The sequence below is a fragment of the Phaseolus vulgaris genome, chromosome 6, assembly GCF_051622355.1.
Source record: "Phaseolus vulgaris cultivar YP4 chromosome 6, ASM5162235v1, whole genome shotgun sequence".
Taxonomy (NCBI): Eukaryota; Viridiplantae; Streptophyta; class Magnoliopsida; order Fabales; family Fabaceae; genus Phaseolus; species Phaseolus vulgaris.
Window position 1 is genome coordinate 23,428,000 of NC_143503.1, and position 20,175 is coordinate 23,448,174.

The following is a 20,175-nucleotide window of genomic DNA, read 5'->3' on the forward strand; positions in this document are numbered from 1 at the left end:
AATAATTTAAACTTTTTATATTCTCTCTTCCCACGTCTTTATAGGGATGTATTGAGTAGGATTTTCAAAACTAGAATTTTCTATAACATCACTGAAAAAATCCAAATTAATGACTTAAAAATATTCTTAATTAATATTAGTTAAAATAATTATTGCCGTCATCACCTACAAATGACATCATGTTGATTAAAATAAACCTACCAATATTAACCAGAAAACTTCTTAAAGAATTGTCAAAAAATAATCTTGACTGAAAAAATCACAGAGATCTTTTTAAGTTATCTTATTCATACAAAATTGTTCAAAAATAAAACATTAAAATACAAAAAATAATTTCGATGTATTTGAATTTCCTTATTGTAAAATTTATTATGATACCCATGTTAAAGGTTACATAATAAACACATTAAGTGACAATAAAATGGTTCTCCAATTGAATAGAAACATTCTATGCAGAATGAACAATTCACAATTTAGTTTTTAGAATTTGTAATTGAATTGACCAAGTAAAAATTGTTCAATCAATTTCCAAAGCAAATGTTCTCTCTATCCCCCGAAAAGAAAGCCAGCAGCCTGTTCCTCATTGCCATTAAATAATTGCAGAGCTTCTACAACTGCATTTCTTCCAAATCCCAACTCCACAAGCTTTGCAACTTTGGCTTCAAATTCAGAATCCTATAATCATATCAGAGAAACATCAAACATGATCCAACAAAGCAAAGATTCAACACTTAACTGCATTTTCACCTTATTTTCAACCATACAAAGCATGTTGTTAATTAGTTTTTTGCTTTATTGTTTATCATGTTCTTGACTGACATAATACACACTACATTTTGCATTGTATTTTTAGTAAATCCTCCACTTGGTCTTAACTAAATTAATCTTTCAAAGATACAGCACATACCTATAAGGATAAATACATGAAAGGGTATGTTTGGTGGAAAAATCATTAAAAACTGATTGAATGACTAATTAATCCAAAGGGAACCATTTAGAGGGTTTAATTGAAATCTATTCTTCCATGTGAAGGGAATGAAAGCAGATGTTCATATTCATAGTCAAGTACACGGGTTAAAAAGGGTAAAGTACAAAACTGAAATATTGATACTTGAAAGCATACCTTGTCACTAGAAGCTCCTCCTGAAAAATAAGTACAAATAAAATAAGTATGTTGTTGACATTGGCTCTATTGATTAGTTTGGAAATGAAAAATTTGATACGGGAAGTAAGAGGATCTTAATTTTATGGACAACTGCAAAACAAATTACTACCTCATTAACATTTCATAAAAGGAAAGATTTTGCAAACTTAAAAAGCTTGCTTTGGGTGAAAATTTGATTGCAAAATAGCCAATTGAACCCCAGAAACAGGACAAATACAAGAATGAAAATTTTTGCATATTTTAAGCTCTAAATAAAATGACTTTTCCCACCATTGTAGAATTTTTAAAAAATCTGTAGAACTAACCAGAAGGGTGGCCTCCAGTTGGTGGATTATTGCTTCCTGATGTAATCTGGGTGTACGACAAACATCACATAAAAAATTGTCATTATCTTCATCAAAACAAAATGACAAAGCAATCAAGAAAAGCCACAATAATTTAAGATCATGTATGATTGTTTACACCTTTTGCTCTTATTTGTTTTAAAGTGTGTGCAGATGTCATGTGCAATTGACTGCGGTAATTGCAGATTTGAACTTCTAATGGACCCAACAATGTTTTCAGTTCACATTATAACCAAGTAACAATAAAGAACAACAGTCAATAATCATATTTTTCGACTACTTATCACTTATTTTCAGTTCACATTAATCGAAATCATTGGCTTCATTGATTAGCTTGGCAAATATGAAATTTGATATATGGGTAGTAATATGAACTTAATTATAGGATGGACAACCAAAATACTATTGAACATCTCCACTTTTGATTGCAGGAAAAAAAAAATAAGGATACTACCTAACACCTGGGCCTAGAAACCAGAAGATATATAAAATGTGCCAAAAATACACAGCCGAAGGATATTTTCACCCTTCATATATGCTATGAAGGATCTATACTATAACATAATTATCAAAACATTACGAATAATGATAGCCTTAGATACCTAGAAGCAGATTAAAGCATTGCAGTTTTAACTTGGTTGCGTATTAAAAAAAGTTTATAATCAAAAGTATACTTACTTGACCACCAGAGCCAGAAGCTCTCTCCTCGTCTAAAAACCGAGATGGTAAATCTTTCTCTGAAAATGACAACCAATATGCTCAGCACATATATTTATATATAATCTGTGAAGGATTGAGTTGAAAAGAGAACTATGCAAACATATAAGGATAAAAAGTAGTCAACTCTAAAATTCACAGATTAGGAAACTAACCTTGTAAAAATGGCACAGAAACTTCTCCTCCTCCAACTCGCATAACACTTTCTTTCAAATCAATTATACACTGCAGACAAGATCCTCAGCTATAAGAATGGCAGCTTAGAGTAACTACTGAAAGCATGATATCAGAGAGTGCAACTGAGAATGGTACCTGGTGTTTTCGGAGCATATCCAGTCCAAAGAGAAACTCCATATTGGGAGAGTCCAGCACCAAGAATGAGCATGGGTAAAATATACTCCCAATCTAATGGAAAATACATACACAAGATAAAAATAAGAATAAAACATAACATGGACAAGAAAATAATTTAAGAGAATGGTTATCATATCAATGTAATATAAAATTAAATCAATCTCAAAGGATTAAACTGGAATTGGAAAGATTGCTTCATAGAGGAAGCCAACAATCGCTGCATCATTGACATGTGAGGACTGAGGAGAGATGTCATCAAAACAATAATGTAGACACTTGTCACATAAGAAAACTGGGAGAAATTGGCACTTGCTCATGACTAAATTGCATCTCGTTTCTCCAATCATTTAACCCTTATGAAAATCATATTAAAATGAATGAAACATGACAGTCACATGGTGAAAGAAGGCAGAAAGAGATACCTACCATTGCTAAAATTTAAATCACAAACAACAAAGATCCTTCTCAGCAATACCTCAATACAATTTGAACCAGCGTATAATACCAAACAATACTAGCTTTATATTTCAGTTATATTTGCTACCTAATGAAAAAATGCAATACCCAGTATAATTGATGTCAAAATTAGATATCCTCATAGATAAGATCATCTACCAATACCAGCCAGTATGCAATAAGATACCCACAACTTCAGCAACACAAAATTATCCACAAGATCTGTTAATACCTTGATTGGAGCTACATGTATACGACCCAATATTTCTGACTGGCCAACTCCATGAGCAATCCCTCTGTATCGCTGATCTAAAAGTCTCAGCAATCTGGAAACATGACCGGTAAAAAAAATCACATCTTCAATCTGACAACTTGTGTATAAGTAATTTCTATAAATACATGGGAATAGGAACACATCATTCATTTCAACAGCCTATCAAAACAGAGAGTGAGAGAACCTTAAAGGCTCACAAACTAAGAACAGTTTGGAGATGAAATTCAAAAAGAACGCAATTTTATAGGGACTTGAAATTATATCAGAAAATAGGAAGGCCAAGATGTATACAAGAAGAGTTTGTTGAGACTCAAAATGCATAAAACCATAATCAGAAAAAATATTTAACTTCTCTCTTCCACATTTAACCACCTACTGTCATATTTAAGCAACACTAGTCTTCCCTAAAGTCATTCAGGGACTTATCTTGCACCTACAGACGGGTTTATACTTCATGCTCTTCTGTTCTGTACGAAAAACAAATATATGATTATACACACAATATTCCTTACATTCCTGCCCTCTTCCTATTTTCATTCCTTTTCCTAAACAACCTGATTTATGTATGCTGAAAAGAAAACTTGAAAGAAGGGAATAAATCTGAACTGTATTTCTTACTTAGGATTTACTAATATATAAAACAATACATATACCTATCAGTATCGGTGGAAAATATTCATCCCATTCAAGAATGTATAATCTCCATCCACAACCAATTAAGATGAATTTTACTTCCTCAATAGCATATCTATCAAGATATGTATGAGTAAATTCACAGGGAAGCAGATGAGCTACGAATAAAATTTAATCATCATATGGTATCATAGATGCCTTGAAAGCAAATTTCAGTCAAACAAATTTATCATACCCACAACGCTCAGCACAGCTTTTTGATATAATGGTAGACTGAGCTCCACTATCAACAAATGCCTGAAACAAAGTGAGAATCTAATTAATGCATGTTCCATTTCATATAACCATTAAAAATTGAAATCAACAAACTAAAAGAAAGCATATTATATTCTGTGTAGTTTGAACAAAAAGTTGAAAAAAAAATTATTAATTGTGACAAATCACTCACCTTCAATGGGACACCATTAACCTCCATATCAACATACAACATAACCTGAAATATTCCATAAAAAGTCAACATTATTATGAAATTATTTACAATAAACAAAAAAAGCTTCTAGCATTGAAAATACAACTGCCAAAGAATCATACGTACCACTCTAGCAAAAGCTTCAGGATTATGTTCTAATGCAGCTGCCCAATTTTCATCAATCCCTTTCTGAAAAAATAGACAGACCAAACATGATATTGTTAACCAGGAAGAGGGGATCCTAAGACAAGATCATGATTACAAACAATGCATTTAACGAAAAGTAATAGATTGCACATAACATGGTAATCTGATACAAACTGAGAATAACTAAATATTTGTCAACTGCACACAGCATAAACAAGCACAAATTTAATTTGACAAGGTATAGTTAGTCTTTAGCCAAGAACTTGTCATAAACAAACTGGTTAATTAATGATTCATGAGACAAAGAAATTATATATCAAGATATGTTTACCCCTACAGCAATTTATTTAAAGCGCTAAAGTATTAATATAATAAAACTAAAATCAATGAACTTGATTGCTAATTGATTGACAAATCCACAATATTATAATCGATTCATTTGAACAGGGATATATGTTGTGCAATATAGCATAGTGGTTTAGTGCAGTGGCAAAAACTGCCCCCTCAGTGAAGCAATTGGAGCAAGCCCCGGTGTAGAAAGAAGTGCAAGGTGCAAGAAATATGGTGGTAAGAGGAGGGGTGTATGTGGAGTTGTAGAGAAACCAAGTGAAGAAGCAATTGAAAAGAAGGCAGGAAGCAGAGGAAGTAAAAAGGAAAAAAAATGGAGAAACAAAAAGTGAAAAGGGATATAGAGGTGGGGAAAATTGGTCTTCTTCACATTTTTTCTTTCTCAATGCCATATGAAAGTTTCATCTCCATTAAGAAGCAATTGCACGTATGGTTCCCAGCTTCATTAGTTATTTTCTTCAAAGATGCATTGTTAAACCAAAACAGTGAAATACTTGTCTATTTTATTTTCACCCACTATGACTCTTTCCACCATATTTGTCTATAAACAAGCATATTGTTAGTTAGTGTGGATTTGAATTGCTTTATTTTGAGGAAATAATAGTGTTTCATTTTGCAGCTTCCTAAGAGAGCTTCTGAAAAAGGACAGATTATTTTTCCAAATTTAAGCTAAACCAAATGCATAACTAAATTAACACATCCAGTAGTGCCTGGAAAAATTCCAAACACAATTGGAAATTGATGTCCTATTGGTATAGTGAAAGCATATGTCAAAAGTCAATCTACAACAGACTTGAGTTGTTTTATCTCTAATTAAAAAAATACTGACCTGCCGGATAGCAGCTTCAATCTTCTTTTGTGCTTCAACATCAAAAGGATCAGCATAGAGAAGAGCCTGCAAAAAAGAAGTCAAATAAACTTTGGAGCTAAGTATTCTAACAGAGAGATGGCAAAGCACAAGGAATAAAATTGAACAACTCCAAAGGATTAGAAGCAACGCATCTTGTCATGATACAATTGAACTTAAACCCTTGACATGTAAAGAAACAATAATGGTCATACAGCCTACTTACAAGTTCTTCTTCTTTCTGACGCTTTAATTCATCTCTTTGGTGATGACGCAATCGCAAAACTTCTTGCAATCTATTCAGATCATTCCCTAAAATAGCTTGTGCCAACTCTGGATCACTCTGTATTTTCCATTATAAAGAATGTTATAATATAGCCAATCACAAAAGAAAAGAACCAAAATATACATAAAAAATGTGATTGAAAAAACCAGAATATGAAATTGTTAAACTGATTTACATATAAACCGCTAATTGACAGGAAAGTTCAAAAAAAAATTTAGTAAGCATGGAATAGCATATCATGTACATACACCAGATCTAGATATGTGATTACTAAGAAATAAAACAAACATAGCTTACCTGAAAGAGCTGACCCATCAAATTAGAATCTCGTCTTATGTGCTGCTGGAAAGCACTAGGGTTGACAGCCGAACCATCAGTATTCAAACTCAAATCATTGGTAGACCCACTGAAATAATTTAAATTTATTACAATAAGTATATTAAGATAGTGTACATTACATTTCAATGAAACAAAAGTTCACATAGAATATATAACATTAAAAGTCAAGAGACATGCATCATGAGTTGACAACCCGACAATTCTATAGCATGGAATGGATCATCTCATCATTTTTTTACTATTTTCACATTAATTATCCATACCACAAGAATAGTGATCAAATGAGAGAAATATACCCAATTGTAGAAATAGTTTCTAGTCTCAAAGACTAGTAAGTCTCCTTTCAAGTGGTATACCCACCCACCAATGATCTTCCACGCTATGTTTATCCATAAAACCATACTTTTACAAATGACACTCTACTTTAGTTTATGCAACAACACATCAGTGAATAAAATGTTAGGGCAGAGACATGATTAGACTCTAGACTCTAGTCAAAATGGATGAAGAATGGAGTAAGCTGACTACAACCCAAATTTTGTCCTATCACTGAACAAAAATTGTCAGACTCCACAAATTATATCACTTGTGAAATATCAAATTATCAAACCAAGATAAATACACAATCATAGTCAGGTCACATTGAATTTCACAGTTCTTCAAATTCTAAATTTCTATCATGTAATAGTCCCCAGATTATCTCATAACAGTGCTTTTAACAAAAATGAAAGGTCATACCTAGAAGCCGCGGAGGCGGCCCCAGCGCCAGACACCATCATCAGCAAATCATCATCCTTAACACCGAGAGCACTCAACTTCTCAGAATTTCTCACCTCCTTCCCATTGAACAGAAGCTGTTGTTGTTGAAGAGCCACACTAGTCTTCTCATATGCAAAAATTTAGCATCAAACAAAAACAATAAGAAATCCAATCACAGAAACAACACACACAAATTAGCCAAACAAGATCTAACATCACCAATTTAACAAAAGACGCATGAATCTACCACCAACATCATCAAACAAACTATCACATGGGTTATGTTTCTGGGTAGTCAAATAATGAAAAACCGTACAACCCATAATTCCAACGGAAAACGGTGTTTCCCAAATGCCCTCATCAAGATTCACAAAAAGAAAATCGAAACAAAGTTAACTTTTTTCAAGCAAAAAAATAAACTTTCAAGGTAAAAAAGTGATGGGTAGTGGAGAAGAACCAAAAAAACTCACCTCAACCTCGAGCAATGCTTTGACGTTCTCCACCTACCCAAAGGGAAAATGGAATGAAAAACAGTGATGTGATAAAGAGAAAAATGAATAGAAAAGCAAAGGAAGAATCTTTGATAAGTACAGATTCTTGGGGATCCACATCCAATGTGAGAATTTGCTCATCAGCAGTCATGACAGTGATCTTCATCTTCAATTTAATTCAACCGTTTCTCTCTCTCTTTCTCACTCTCTAGATTTGGTGAGAACGATTTTGTTGTTGTTGGGTACGAGGGAGAGAGAGGTTTGGATGGGAGATTAGGTACAGAAAACAAGACTGTTGGAAGACTCCTATGCTGCCTTTTAAGGTCTGTGACTTGCTGAGGAGGTTTGGTTTCACTGGTGACTTCTCAACTAAGAAAATCTTAAATATTTGCAACAAATATATAGATATAAGATATAATTCTGTTGAAGAGGAAGATAAGTGTCATTCACATTAGAAATTTATTAATAAAAATATTTTAAGAAATTAATCCTTGTTGATAATTTATTTTGTTTGTAATTCTTCACCATCATGTCTTTTAGAAACTGTAATTAATATCTTACTTATTTTAATCTACTGTTTTCGTTTTTATTTCTTAATTGAATTAAATATTCTTTAAAATAAATTGTTAAGAATTAAATAAAAAAAATTATCATGACTAAAAGTATAATTTATATACTCAAAAATATTTATTTATAATATGTTAAGAAAACAAAACCCACATAATACTAGTAAGTTATGTTCACTAAATCTAGTATAATAGTGAGGAATTTGAATAAAATTCAGAAATCATATACTGTATACACACAAAATAATGATAATTTTACACTGAACCAAACAAAAATTTAATTTTTTTGTATAGTTATCTTTTTATTTAGTATTTCATTTTATTTGAATAAGATTATCTCTACTATATATATATATATATGTATAGAAATTACTTTTGTGCAATCGTTATTTTAGGAATCGTGTCAAGAAAAATCATTTATATTTAAAAATTTAACTAATGTTTGTTTTTTTAAAAAAAAAAAACTCCACTGTGTATATTATATTTTCAAATTTCTGTTAATTAACATCTTTTTAGAAAAAAATAATCAGGATATAACGATAACTAACCAAGCAATTATCAGGATTCATTGTTATAGTTATTATATTTAGTATGATTCTTAATAATAGATTTGATAAGATATAACTAGAAAAAAGAGTGCAGAATATTATAAAAATAAGAATTAAATATGTTAATGAAATTACTTTTTTCTTTGTATCAAATTTTATCCCATATTTATAGTATGATAATTATTATTTTTTATATTTAAAATTAATTTAATTTGAAATTGAAAAAAATACTAGGTGGACATTAGTGTCTAAAATCAAAATATCAATAAATTTTGAAAAAAAAATAATTTAAAAAAAATTAATAATCATTACACATATAAAATAATTGATTACAATAATTTTTATACAACTATATGAATTATCTAAAGTTTAAAACAGTCACGAAAACCAATTTAAAAAAACATATTTAATTCTAAAAGTAATATTCATTTATATATTTTTTAAAATTTCACAATTCTAAAAATATTTGTACAGAACCTCAACTAGATAATCAGATAAAACAATTTTTATTGAGATAAATGTGTCACCCCATTTAACAGTGCAAATAAAACAACTGAATAAGAGAATCCAACATTTACTTTATTCAAGCTATTATATTTCTTTTAATGTTCACACCTTCTCCTAACTTAAATAGTGGAGTTTTAATAAATTCCATTATTCAAAAGTTGTTGAAAAGGGTAGATCATACAATGATTTATATAAAATTTATCATTAATAGATGTGTGATGAAAAGGAAAAGAGTTAAAAATAAAATAAAAGTGAAAAAATTAAAATCATCAGTAAAAATCTTCACAATACTTTAGTGACTTATTTGAAGTTGTTAATAAAATTGATGAAGTCCTATTAGTGCATATCAATTGTGACATTGGTGTTTCATCAATTATTGTGTAATCATCGTGTTACCATTTTTGACAATTATCATGTTATTTTTAATTGTCATTTAAATAAAATGTAGAAACAAAAGAACTTGTAAATAAGATTAAAGTTGAGATATTCAACTACACAATTAATATACAAGACACAAATATTATAACAATTACAAAACTTAGACATGCAAAATTTAATTTAGTCTTAATAATAGTTACTTATGGAAATGTATAATATATCTTTCTCTTAGCAGTTTATAATAATTTTTAGCTTTCTTAAGAATTTATGAATAAAGTATTGTGAATACTTTTTATTATTAAAGTGATATTAGTTATCTTAGAAATATGTATGTTAGTTGATCAATTCTTGGTTTCATTTAGTTAAAGAAATAAGGTAGATAAATATTTATTTGAAAACTAAAAGAGTGTGATTTTACGAGTAAATAAGGTGATTGTAAATTTGTTTGTAAATTCTCAAATTAAATTCAATTGTAAAAGGGTTTACATATACATTTCAATTATATGCACCATTCCAATTTGTTTGCTTTAGCATTAATTTGATTTTTATAATTTTAAAATTAATTGTTTTAATATTTGAAAAAAAAGTGGCAATAAAAATACCGCTAATAAATTACCAAGAACAAAGCACAGACACTGATACAACACAGACACGAAAATATGTATAATTTATAAAATGTGTGACACGGATCTATCTATATATTATAAAATTATGAACTATATAAATCGACAAAAATTTATATGCACAAGTATGTTTTAGTTTTTTTTTTAATATAAAGATATTTCTTATGGTTGGTTCAAAAGGATTTGTTCCTTATTTTTATAATCATAATAAAAATTTATACAATAAATTTGAGTTTTTAAAAAATTAATGTTTTTTATTTATTTTTAAAAGTAGGTTAAAATTGTGCTATAATTGTCAGAAATCCAATAATTTTTTTTGAATTTGACATTTCACCGATACGTGTCTTACGAGTAAGGGTGGGCAAAAAATCCAAATTACAAAATCCAATCCATAATGATTCAAATCCAAATTAGTTTTAATCCATTTAAATGGATTTACCTCAAATCCAAATCCATATTTTTGGATTTTAAATCCAATCCATTAATTGGATATAGATTAGATATGGATTGGATACATTTTTTGATTATCCAAATTGCATTTTGGGTTGGATTTTGACATGGCCCGATCCAGGTTGAGCCAAGACAATCCAGACCCAGGAAGAGCAAAGTCAGCCCAAGTCCACGTCAAGTTGAGTCGTCCGGACCCAAGTCGAATCGAGTCGGTATGAGCCCGGGCCGTTGTCACGCCGAGCGGACCCAGACCGATGTTGAGCCGAGCGGACCCGGGCCAATGTCGATCCGAGAGGGCTCGAGCCGATGTCGATCTGAGTGGGCTCGGACCGATGTCAAGTCGTACGGGCCTGACCCGATGTCAATTCGTACGGGTCTAGGCCGATGTCGATTTGTAAAGTTTACGGTTCATGCTCAATAGTTTCAAGTGATCCATGTTTTATCTCTCAGTAAAGAGATTTTCTTCTTGCACCTATCATTTTTTTTCACACCTCATAAATTTCAGAATATATATTTTACATTCTAAAATTAACAGGAGATGATTCAAATTTTACCGTAACAGAGGCTAGTTAAGTGGCTAACTACCTCTTATTATGGTAACTAAAACAAAATCAAGTTTTTATAGTATTAAATATGTAGTTTTACCATCTTTCCTCCTCATAATTTCTGATCTCAAGTCTACTTTATTTTAAAATACATTTCTAAGTGTCCGATAAGAATTTGTGATTTTTTATAGTTAAAGTAATTTTACAAGTTAATTACCAAAATTGATAAAATTTTAAAAAATATTGAAATGTTTGTGTCAGCTTGACACAACTTAATCAGATTTGAACTAATACTAATACCATTTATATGTTGAAATTTAATTATAATTATATTAAGTTGTATTTTGACATATATTTTTTTTAAATCATGTTAACTTGACCTGACTGACTATTTTGATGATTTTTTAAAATTTTATTTATTTCGATAATTAATATATGAAATTACCTTATTTTAGTAAAAAAATCAGAATTTGTTTTATCACCAGATTATGAGATACTAAAATAATCACTAGTAGTGTGAGTGAATTAGACGGTTGAAATTATTTCTTATAATAAGTTTAGATTGAGGAGGAGATTTGAGTAAGTGAATTTGGAGTGATTTGAAAGAAAAGTGAGGTTGTTTGGATTGTGGTATGTTAGAGTAGATTTGTGAAAAATTTATTAAATTTTGTGATTGATGTGATAGTTGTGTGAAAATTTATAATTTTTTAAAAATGTGTAAAATGTAGATTTACAAATTTATCCTTACTTCAAAAATATATGATTAATAAAAAAAATTATATATTTATTTTTATAATTAATAATAATATTATATAAATAACTATATTTATTATTATTATTAATTATTGTTTATTTCTTGTAATTATTTTAATTATTTATTATAATTGTTATTTCACAAATTTATAATTTATAACTTATTATATTCTATTATACAATTAATTATATTTATTTTATTGTAATATAAATATTAATAAATTAATAATATGAAAATATAAACTTAAATATAGTATATATAATAATATATATATAAATCTTCACACCTATACGAAAAAAAAACCCAAAAATGTTTTACCTCGTTTTTTGTTTTTAAATAATTTTTTATTTATTAAACTTTGTGCATTCTTCTCTCGCAAAACTTTATCTCGAAAACAAACAGAGCATTAATTTCCCAAGTGATTCAGAGACAGTGCTACACAGCAAAACCCCACTTGCTGAGAAGAACATCATCATTGTAATTTCTTTACTCATCACTTTCAAATTCATTCAATTTACTCATCTACAAGCATAATAGTTACTCACTCTCTAGTTTCGTTCTGTCCACGTGTATAAACTACTACCATCATCATTGTGTGTCACATCATTAATAGTTAATGAATATGGATCTTCTACTTATATTATTGATTTGTATGATGTGTGACATGTTAAATTAGAACATGCAAATTATTCGTAGGTTACGAAATTAAAATGATTAGGATTAATCAACATGCATGACAAACAAAGTAGTAAATGTGATATATGTGAATAATGAAGAAAATATTTCATTTTGTAAGACGTCAAATTGAACTTTTGGGTGGGTTTAATTCATATCGATCTTGTTGATTTAAAACAAACAATGTTTAGAGGTTGTAAAAATTATTTTGTAACATTTATAAATGATTTTTCTAGATACACCAAAGTGTATTTAATTAAACATAAGGATCATTGGGATGCGCTTTTAAGACTTAAGAAATACTTGAGAGGTACAATGGATTATGTCATTGAGAATAGTAGATTTCCCACTGTGGTAGAAGGTACAATAATGCTAATTGGATCTCTGATTCAGAAGTGAAAAAATCCACTAGTGGTTATGTGTTTACACTTGGGGTGATGTAGTTACTTGGAGATCCGTCAGGCAAACAATTACGGCATAACAAAAACTCAAACAACAGGCAATGAAGCAATGGTGACCTTCTTCAATACAAGAAAACAAAGAGATAAGAGAAATGGAAAAAAAAAACATGTAAACCAATGGTGATAAAGAAAGAGAACTCGAAACAAACTTACAATGACACAAAGAAGACAATGAAGGCTCGAAGAAGATGAGAAGAAGCACGAGAGCATAAACAAAAGAGAAAATGAAGCGCAAAGAACCCTTCGCCAATGCAAGAAAACAAACAAATATGTTAAATGAAAAAATTTATAAACCATTGGTGAAGAAGAAAGAGAGCGGATCGAAACGAACTTAAAATGGCACGAGAACACAATGAAACTCACAGAAGAAAAGAGGAACACCAGAGAATAAACGTTTTGAAAACATGAAAGCGTAAGTGGCGCGCTTTAGAATTAGAGTAAAAAATGATTTAAGAAGGTGACTATTACAAATAACCGCATTCGTAAATGAAGTTAATTTAAAAAATGTCACCGCGTTTTGAATGACAACGACTAACCTAAAACCACAATAAATAAATAGTCATTGTTTATACATTTTGTGCAAGTGTTTGTTGCTCTCTAAATGGTTGATAGTGAAGCAGAATGGTTGAAAAACATCTTAGCAAACATTCTGTTATGAATGAAACAATCACATTTGTATCAATGCATTGTTATTGACAATTGAAAATTGGGGGTGACATTAGAGGTTGGCCCGCCCTGCATTTGGCCTGCCCTGCGCAAGGAGTACAGACTCATTTCACAGGTTGGCTCGCGAACCTGTCCCACATAAGAGGTAGCCCGTGGGCCAGCCCGCATAAGAAAAATATTTTTTTTAAAATCATAAGTTTATTAGTTTTTAAGAAAATCTATTTTTGCTGCAGAAAAAATAAAATTTTATCTCTTTCTAAATTTATTCAAATAAGATAAAAATATGAATTTAAGTATGAGTTGTTAGAAAGCTTGATTATTTTTCCTATATGTGTATGTAAATGTCTTTTTTTAACGACTATCTTATTGAAATCTTTTTTTTATATTTGTTTTTATTCATAAATTTTAAATACAAGTTTACTTAAAAATAAATTCACTATCACTATTTATATTAACCCTCTTATATGATTAAAATAAAATATTTCTTTTTTTAGTGCATTAAATTCAAATTTTTAAATAAAATAAAATAAATGTCACACTGCAATAATTAGTGAGTGAGGTATGATTTTTGTTTTAGGAAAAAATAAAATAATATTTATTTATTTATTTATGCAGGCTAGCGGACCAAGTCGTCCCTTCCCATTGTTTGCGCGTGTGGATAACGAATTATGCGAGGTGAGCCTAAGCGATTGAGTGGACTAGATTAGTGAACCCGTCTCGCGTTTTTTAGTAGCGGGTTGCAGGCTGACCCGCAAGGCTTGCCCATCGACAATAACTATAACTAAACATAAAACTTACCATGGAAAGAATAGACATATACAGTTGAAACATAATTTAATGAAGCAGAACAAAAAATTATACGGTATCAGACGGGCCAATTTCTTTAGAATTCACGAATTATGAGAACGAGAAGGTATAGATGGATTACGAAATTGAGTTTCATTTATTTATTTATTATTAGAAAAAAAAAACTAACGCCAGTGTCAAGTTTTTTTTTATAGTAACTACATTTTCATTATGTAGATGAAATATTTATTAGATTATGAAAAGCAAAATAATTAAAATTTACACACCAAAAAATTACAAAACTGCATATTGTTATTAATTACTATAGAGTTATAGATTTATATTAAATAAATAAATTGTTACATATTTATAAATTATTATTAATTAATCATTTATAACAATTAATAATAATAAATTTTAGTAAAAAAATCAGAATTTGTTTTATCATCAGATTATGAGATACTAAAATAATCACTAGTAGTGTGAGTGAATTAGACGGTTGAAATTATTTCTTATAATAAGTTTAGATTGGGGAGGAGATTTGAGTAAGTGAATTTGGAGTGATTTAAAAGAAAAGTGAGGTTGTTTGGATTATGGTATGTTAGATTAGATTTGTGAAAAATTTATTAATTTTTTTGTTTATTAATGTGATAGTTGTGTGAAAATTTATAATTTTTTTAAAATGTGTAAAATGTAGATTTACAAATTTATCCTTACTTCAAAAATATATGATTAATAAAAAAAATTTATATATTTATTTTTATAATTAATAATAATATTATATAAATAACTATATTTATTATTATTATTAATTATTGTTTATTCCTTATAATTATTTTAATTATTTATTATAATTGTTATTTCTCAAATTTATAATTTATAACTTATTATATTCTATTATACAATTAATTATATTTATTTTATTGTAATATAAATATTAATAAATTAATAATATGAAAATATAAACTTAAATATAGTATATATAATAAAATCTATATAAATCTTTACACCTATACGAAAAAAAAACCCAAAAATGTTTTACCTCGTTTTTTATTTTTAAATAATTTTTTATTTATTAAACTTTGTGTTTTCTTCTCTCGCAAAACTTTATCTCGAAAACAAAAAGAGCATTAATTTCCCAAGTGATTCAGAGACAGTGCTACACAGCAAAACCTTGAGAATAACGTTTTAGATGGAGTTTTAAACTCTTCTATACTTTTTTTACCTTATTTTGCTTCACTGAATAAAAAGTTGCTTTGTTACATGGATAATAGCTACAAAGCTTTTGTTTCTATTCTTTATTTTTCTTCAGTTTCTCAATCTCTATTCTCGTTAAGTCCACGTGTATAAACTACCAGCATCATTATTGTGTGTCACATCATTAATAGCTAATGAATATGGATCTTCTGCTTATATTATTGATTTGTATGATGTGTGACATGCTAGATTAGAACATGCGGATTATTCGTAGGTTACGAAATTAAAATGATTAGGATTAATCAACATGCATGACAAACAAAGTAGTAAATGTGATATACGTGTAGAATCTAAAATAATGAAGAAAATATTTCATTTTGTAAAACGTCAAATTGAACTTTTGGGTGAGTTTAATTCATATCGATCTTGCTTATTTAAAACAAACAATGTTTAGAGGTTGTAAAAATTATTTTGTAACATTTATAAATGATTTTTATAGATACACCAAAGTGTATTTAATTAAACATAAGGATCATTGGGATGCGCTTTTAAGACTTAAGAAATACTTGAGAGGTACAATGGATTATGTTATTGAGTATAGTAGATTTCCCACTGTGGTAGAAGGTACAATAATGCTAATTGGATCTCTGATTCAGAAGTGAAAAAATCCACTAGTGGTTATGTGTTTACACTTGGGGTGATGTAGTTACTTGGAGATCCGTCAGGCAAACAATTACGGCATAACAAAAACTCAAACAACAGGCAATGAAGCAATGGTGACCTTCTTCAATACAAGAAAACAAAGAGATAAGAGAAATGGAAAAAAAAACATGTAAACCAGTGGTGATAAAGAAAGAGAACTCGAAACAAACTTACAATGACACAAAGAAGACAACGAAGGCTCGAAGAAGATGAGAAGAAGCACGAAAGCAAAAACAATAGAAAAAATGAAGCGCAGAGAACTCTTCGCCAATGCAAGAAAACAAACAAATAAGTGAAACGAAAAAATTTATAAACCATTGGTGAAGAAGAAAGAGAGCGGATCGAAACAAACTTAAAATGGCATGAGAACCCAATGAAACTCGCAAAAGAAAAGAGGAACATCAGAGAATAAACGTTTTGAAAACATGAAAGCGTAAGTGGCACACTTTAGAATTAGAGTAAAAATGATTTAAGAATGTGACTATTACAAATAACTGCATTCGTAAATGAAGTTAATTTTAAAAATGGCATCGCGTTTTGAATGACAACGACTGACCTAAAACCGCAATAAATAAATAGTCATTGTTTATACATTTTGTGCAAGTGTTTGTTGCTCTCGTAATGGTTGATAGCGAAGCTGAATGGTTGAAAAACATCTTAGCAAACATTCTGCTATGAATGAAACAACCGCATTTGTATCAATGCATTGTTATTGGCAATTGAAAATTGGGGGTGACATTGCAGGCTGGCCCGCCCTGCGCAAGGAGGTGCAGACTCATTCACAAGTTGGCTCGCGAACCTATCCCGCATAAGAGGTGGCCCGTGGGCCAGCCCGCATAAGAAAAATATTTTTTTAAAATCATAATTTTATTAGTTATAAGAAAATCTATTTTTGCTGCTGAAAAATTAAAATTTTATCTCTTTCTCAATTTATTCAAATAATATAAAAATATGAATTCAAGTATGAGTGTTGTTAGAAAGCTTGATTATTTTTCCTATATGTGTATGTAAATGTATTAGAATATCTTATCAAACTTTTGCTATAAAATATTTGAATGAAGATGACTATTTTTTTAACAACTATCTTATTGAACTCTCTTTTTTATATTTGTTTTTATTCATAAATTTTAAATATAAGTTCACTTAAAAATAAATTTACTATCACTATTAATATTAACCCTCTTATATGATTAAAATAAAATATTCATTTTTTAGTGCATTAAATTCAAATTTTTAAATAAAATAAAATAAATGTCACAATGCAATAATTAGTGAGTGAGGTGTGATTTTTGTTTTAAGGAAAAATAAAATAATATTTTTTTATTTATTTATGCAGGCTAGCAGACCAAGCCGTCCCTTCCCGTTGTTGGCGCGTGTGGATTACGAATTATGCGAGGTGAGCCTAAGCGATTGAGTGGACTAGATTAGTGAACCCGCCTTGTGTTTTTTAGGGACCCGCAAGGCTTGCCCATCGACAATAACTATAACTAAACATAAAACTTACTTTGGAAAGAATAGAAATATACAATTGAAACATAATTTAATGAAGCGGAACAAAAAATTATACGGTATCAGACGGGCCAATTTCTTTAGAATTCACAAGTTATCAGAACAAGAAGGTATGGACGGATTACGAAATTGAGTTTCATTTATTTATTTATTATTACAAAAAAAGCTAACGCCAGTGTCAAGTTTTTTTTTATAGTAACTACATTTTCATTATGTAGATGAAATATTTATTAGATTATGAAAAGCAAAATAATTTAAATGTACACACAAAAAAAATTACAAAACTGCATATTGTTATTAATTACTATAGAGTTATAGATTTATATTAAATAAATAAATTGTTACATATTTATAAATTATTATTAATTAATCATTTATAAAAATTAATAATAATAAATTTTATTTCCCCATATATTTTAAGTTAAACGTGGTTGGAATAAACTACATCTTAAGTAAATTGGTATTTTAGTTTTTCATCGTCTATTTGAATGAATTTAAGATAAAATAAATAAAACATTTTGAATAAATTTGAAGATAAAATATATTTATTTAACCAAATACTCTGGTATATATTCACATATATTTATTCTAACAGCGTAATATATTGATATATATATTTAACTAACAACTTTATATTAATATACGATCAAATTTATTATTTTCTCTATTTTAATTATTATCCACCAGGCTTACGAATGAAACTGGGCTAAGTCCATGACATTAATTAAAATTGTTTAATTGTAACAGAATAAATATTTTTAAAATCTTCTTTTCATTTCAACTATTTCATTTCTTATAAACAGAAGAAGAGTGTGATAAGAAAACACATTTCAAAGAAGAAGAGAGTATAACAGAGAACAAAAATCATATTGAGTTTAAGTGATTCTTGATTGAAAAAGAGAGAAGAATAATGACTAACCAAAACAATGATTTCATTTCTACATTGGATTGTGAAATCAATAATGATAATAATATTTTTACTTCCATTGAGGATGAAATCGATAGGATTTTGGGAACAACCCATGAGTGGAAAAGAGACGATGACGTCGTTTCTACGACTGATGATGATATCAGTGAGATGTTTAGCTTGACGGATCATGAAATGATTTGTACTAGCAATGAGGTATTTTATATTTATAAATTCTTTTTTATATCTTTTTTGAATTTAAATTATTCTTTATATCTTCCTGAATTTAAATTTTTTGTTATCTTTTTTTAATTTAAATTCTTCTTTATATCTTCGTGAATTTAAAATCTTCTTTATATCTTCTTGAATTTAAATTCTTCTTTATATCTTTTTTGAATTTAAGGTTTAAACATGGAGTTTTAACAATTTTTTCAATAGGATATTTTTTTTCTATTGTTAATAATTTTCCAATTTTATTTAATACTTTGAAGTCCTCTTATTTTAATTATTTATATAATTTTTTTAATTAATCATAACAACTACTCGCATACAATTATTATTAGGTCATATTTTTATCATAGTTTTTTATCATTTCTCGAGTTAAATGATTTAATAAAGTAATATAATATATTAATCGCATTTAAAAATTTAACAAGTAAGAAAACTGAGATTTTCACTTTCTTCTCATAAACAATCTTGCAAAAAATTAAATTTAAAAAAAAAACACTTAAGAGTGAATGTTATTTTTTAAAACTTTAACAAAACAAGAAAAATTAAATATTTTGAATTTTAAATTGAATTATAATCATTTAGAACACACATTTTATTAAATAACAATTTAGTAACCTATTAATAATAAAATATTATATTCAAATGATAAAAATAAAAGTAAAAAATACTTTTGAATTAAAATAATAATATACATCATTATTAGATAATGTGAAAGTTGGTAACATAAATATTATATATATTTTTTTAAAATCTTGTAGAGCTAAAACATTTTCATCATGCCAAATATTTTTAATTTCGAAAGTAAAATTTTGTAGTTTCTTAAATTATGATACTTAATTTAATATTTTTATGACTAAATTAATTACTTCTTCTATAAAGGTTTGTGTTGGAGCAAGTAGAGTCTCTATATCAAATGTTTCACCTTATCAATCTACACCATTTAAGGATAATGGGGAACCTGCTTCTGAGTTTCCTACACCTACCATTCAACCTATTTCCCCTGATGTGTCTTGTTACAATCAAGCACCTACTTCTTCCAAA

The 20,175-nt window shown here is 28.6% G+C and overlaps 1 protein-coding gene across 1 annotated transcript; it reads right to left on the minus strand.

The window, feature by feature from the left end:
* Positions 1-321: 321 nt before the first annotated feature.
* On the minus strand, positions 322-8,011 carry DDI1 (ubiquitin family protein). Its single transcript, XM_068639057.2, has 16 exons — positions 7,730-8,011; positions 7,609-7,641; positions 7,118-7,260; positions 6,338-6,446; positions 5,981-6,097; positions 5,737-5,802; positions 4,539-4,601; positions 4,392-4,436; positions 4,179-4,240; positions 3,269-3,362; positions 2,539-2,631; positions 2,382-2,451; positions 2,188-2,246; positions 1,471-1,516; positions 1,124-1,143; positions 322-675 (listed from the first exon to the last, which is right to left on the minus strand). The coding sequence occupies exons 1-16, from the start codon at positions 7,793-7,795 to the stop codon at positions 547-549; spliced, it is 1,215 nt and encodes a 404-aa protein (XP_068495158.1). The 5' UTR covers positions 7,796-8,011; the 3' UTR covers positions 322-546.
* Between the last annotated feature and the right edge of the window lie 12,164 nt (positions 8,012-20,175).

What these genes read in the sequence shown, in the direction of transcription:
- DDI1 (XM_068639057.2), bottom strand. Translation starts at nt 7,795, where the DNA reads ATGAAGATCACTGTCATGACTGCTGATGAGCAAATTCTCACATTGGAT. An exon ending in GCCGCCTCCGCGGCTTCTAG is followed by an intron (nt 6,447 to 7,117) that starts GTATGACCTTTC and finishes AAATTATTTCAG; the next exon opens with TGGGTCTACCAATGATTTGA. An exon ending in TACATGTAGCTCCAATCAAG is followed by an intron (nt 2,632 to 3,268) that starts GTATTAACAGAT and finishes ATTTTCCATTAG; the next exon opens with ATTGGGAGTATATTTTACCC.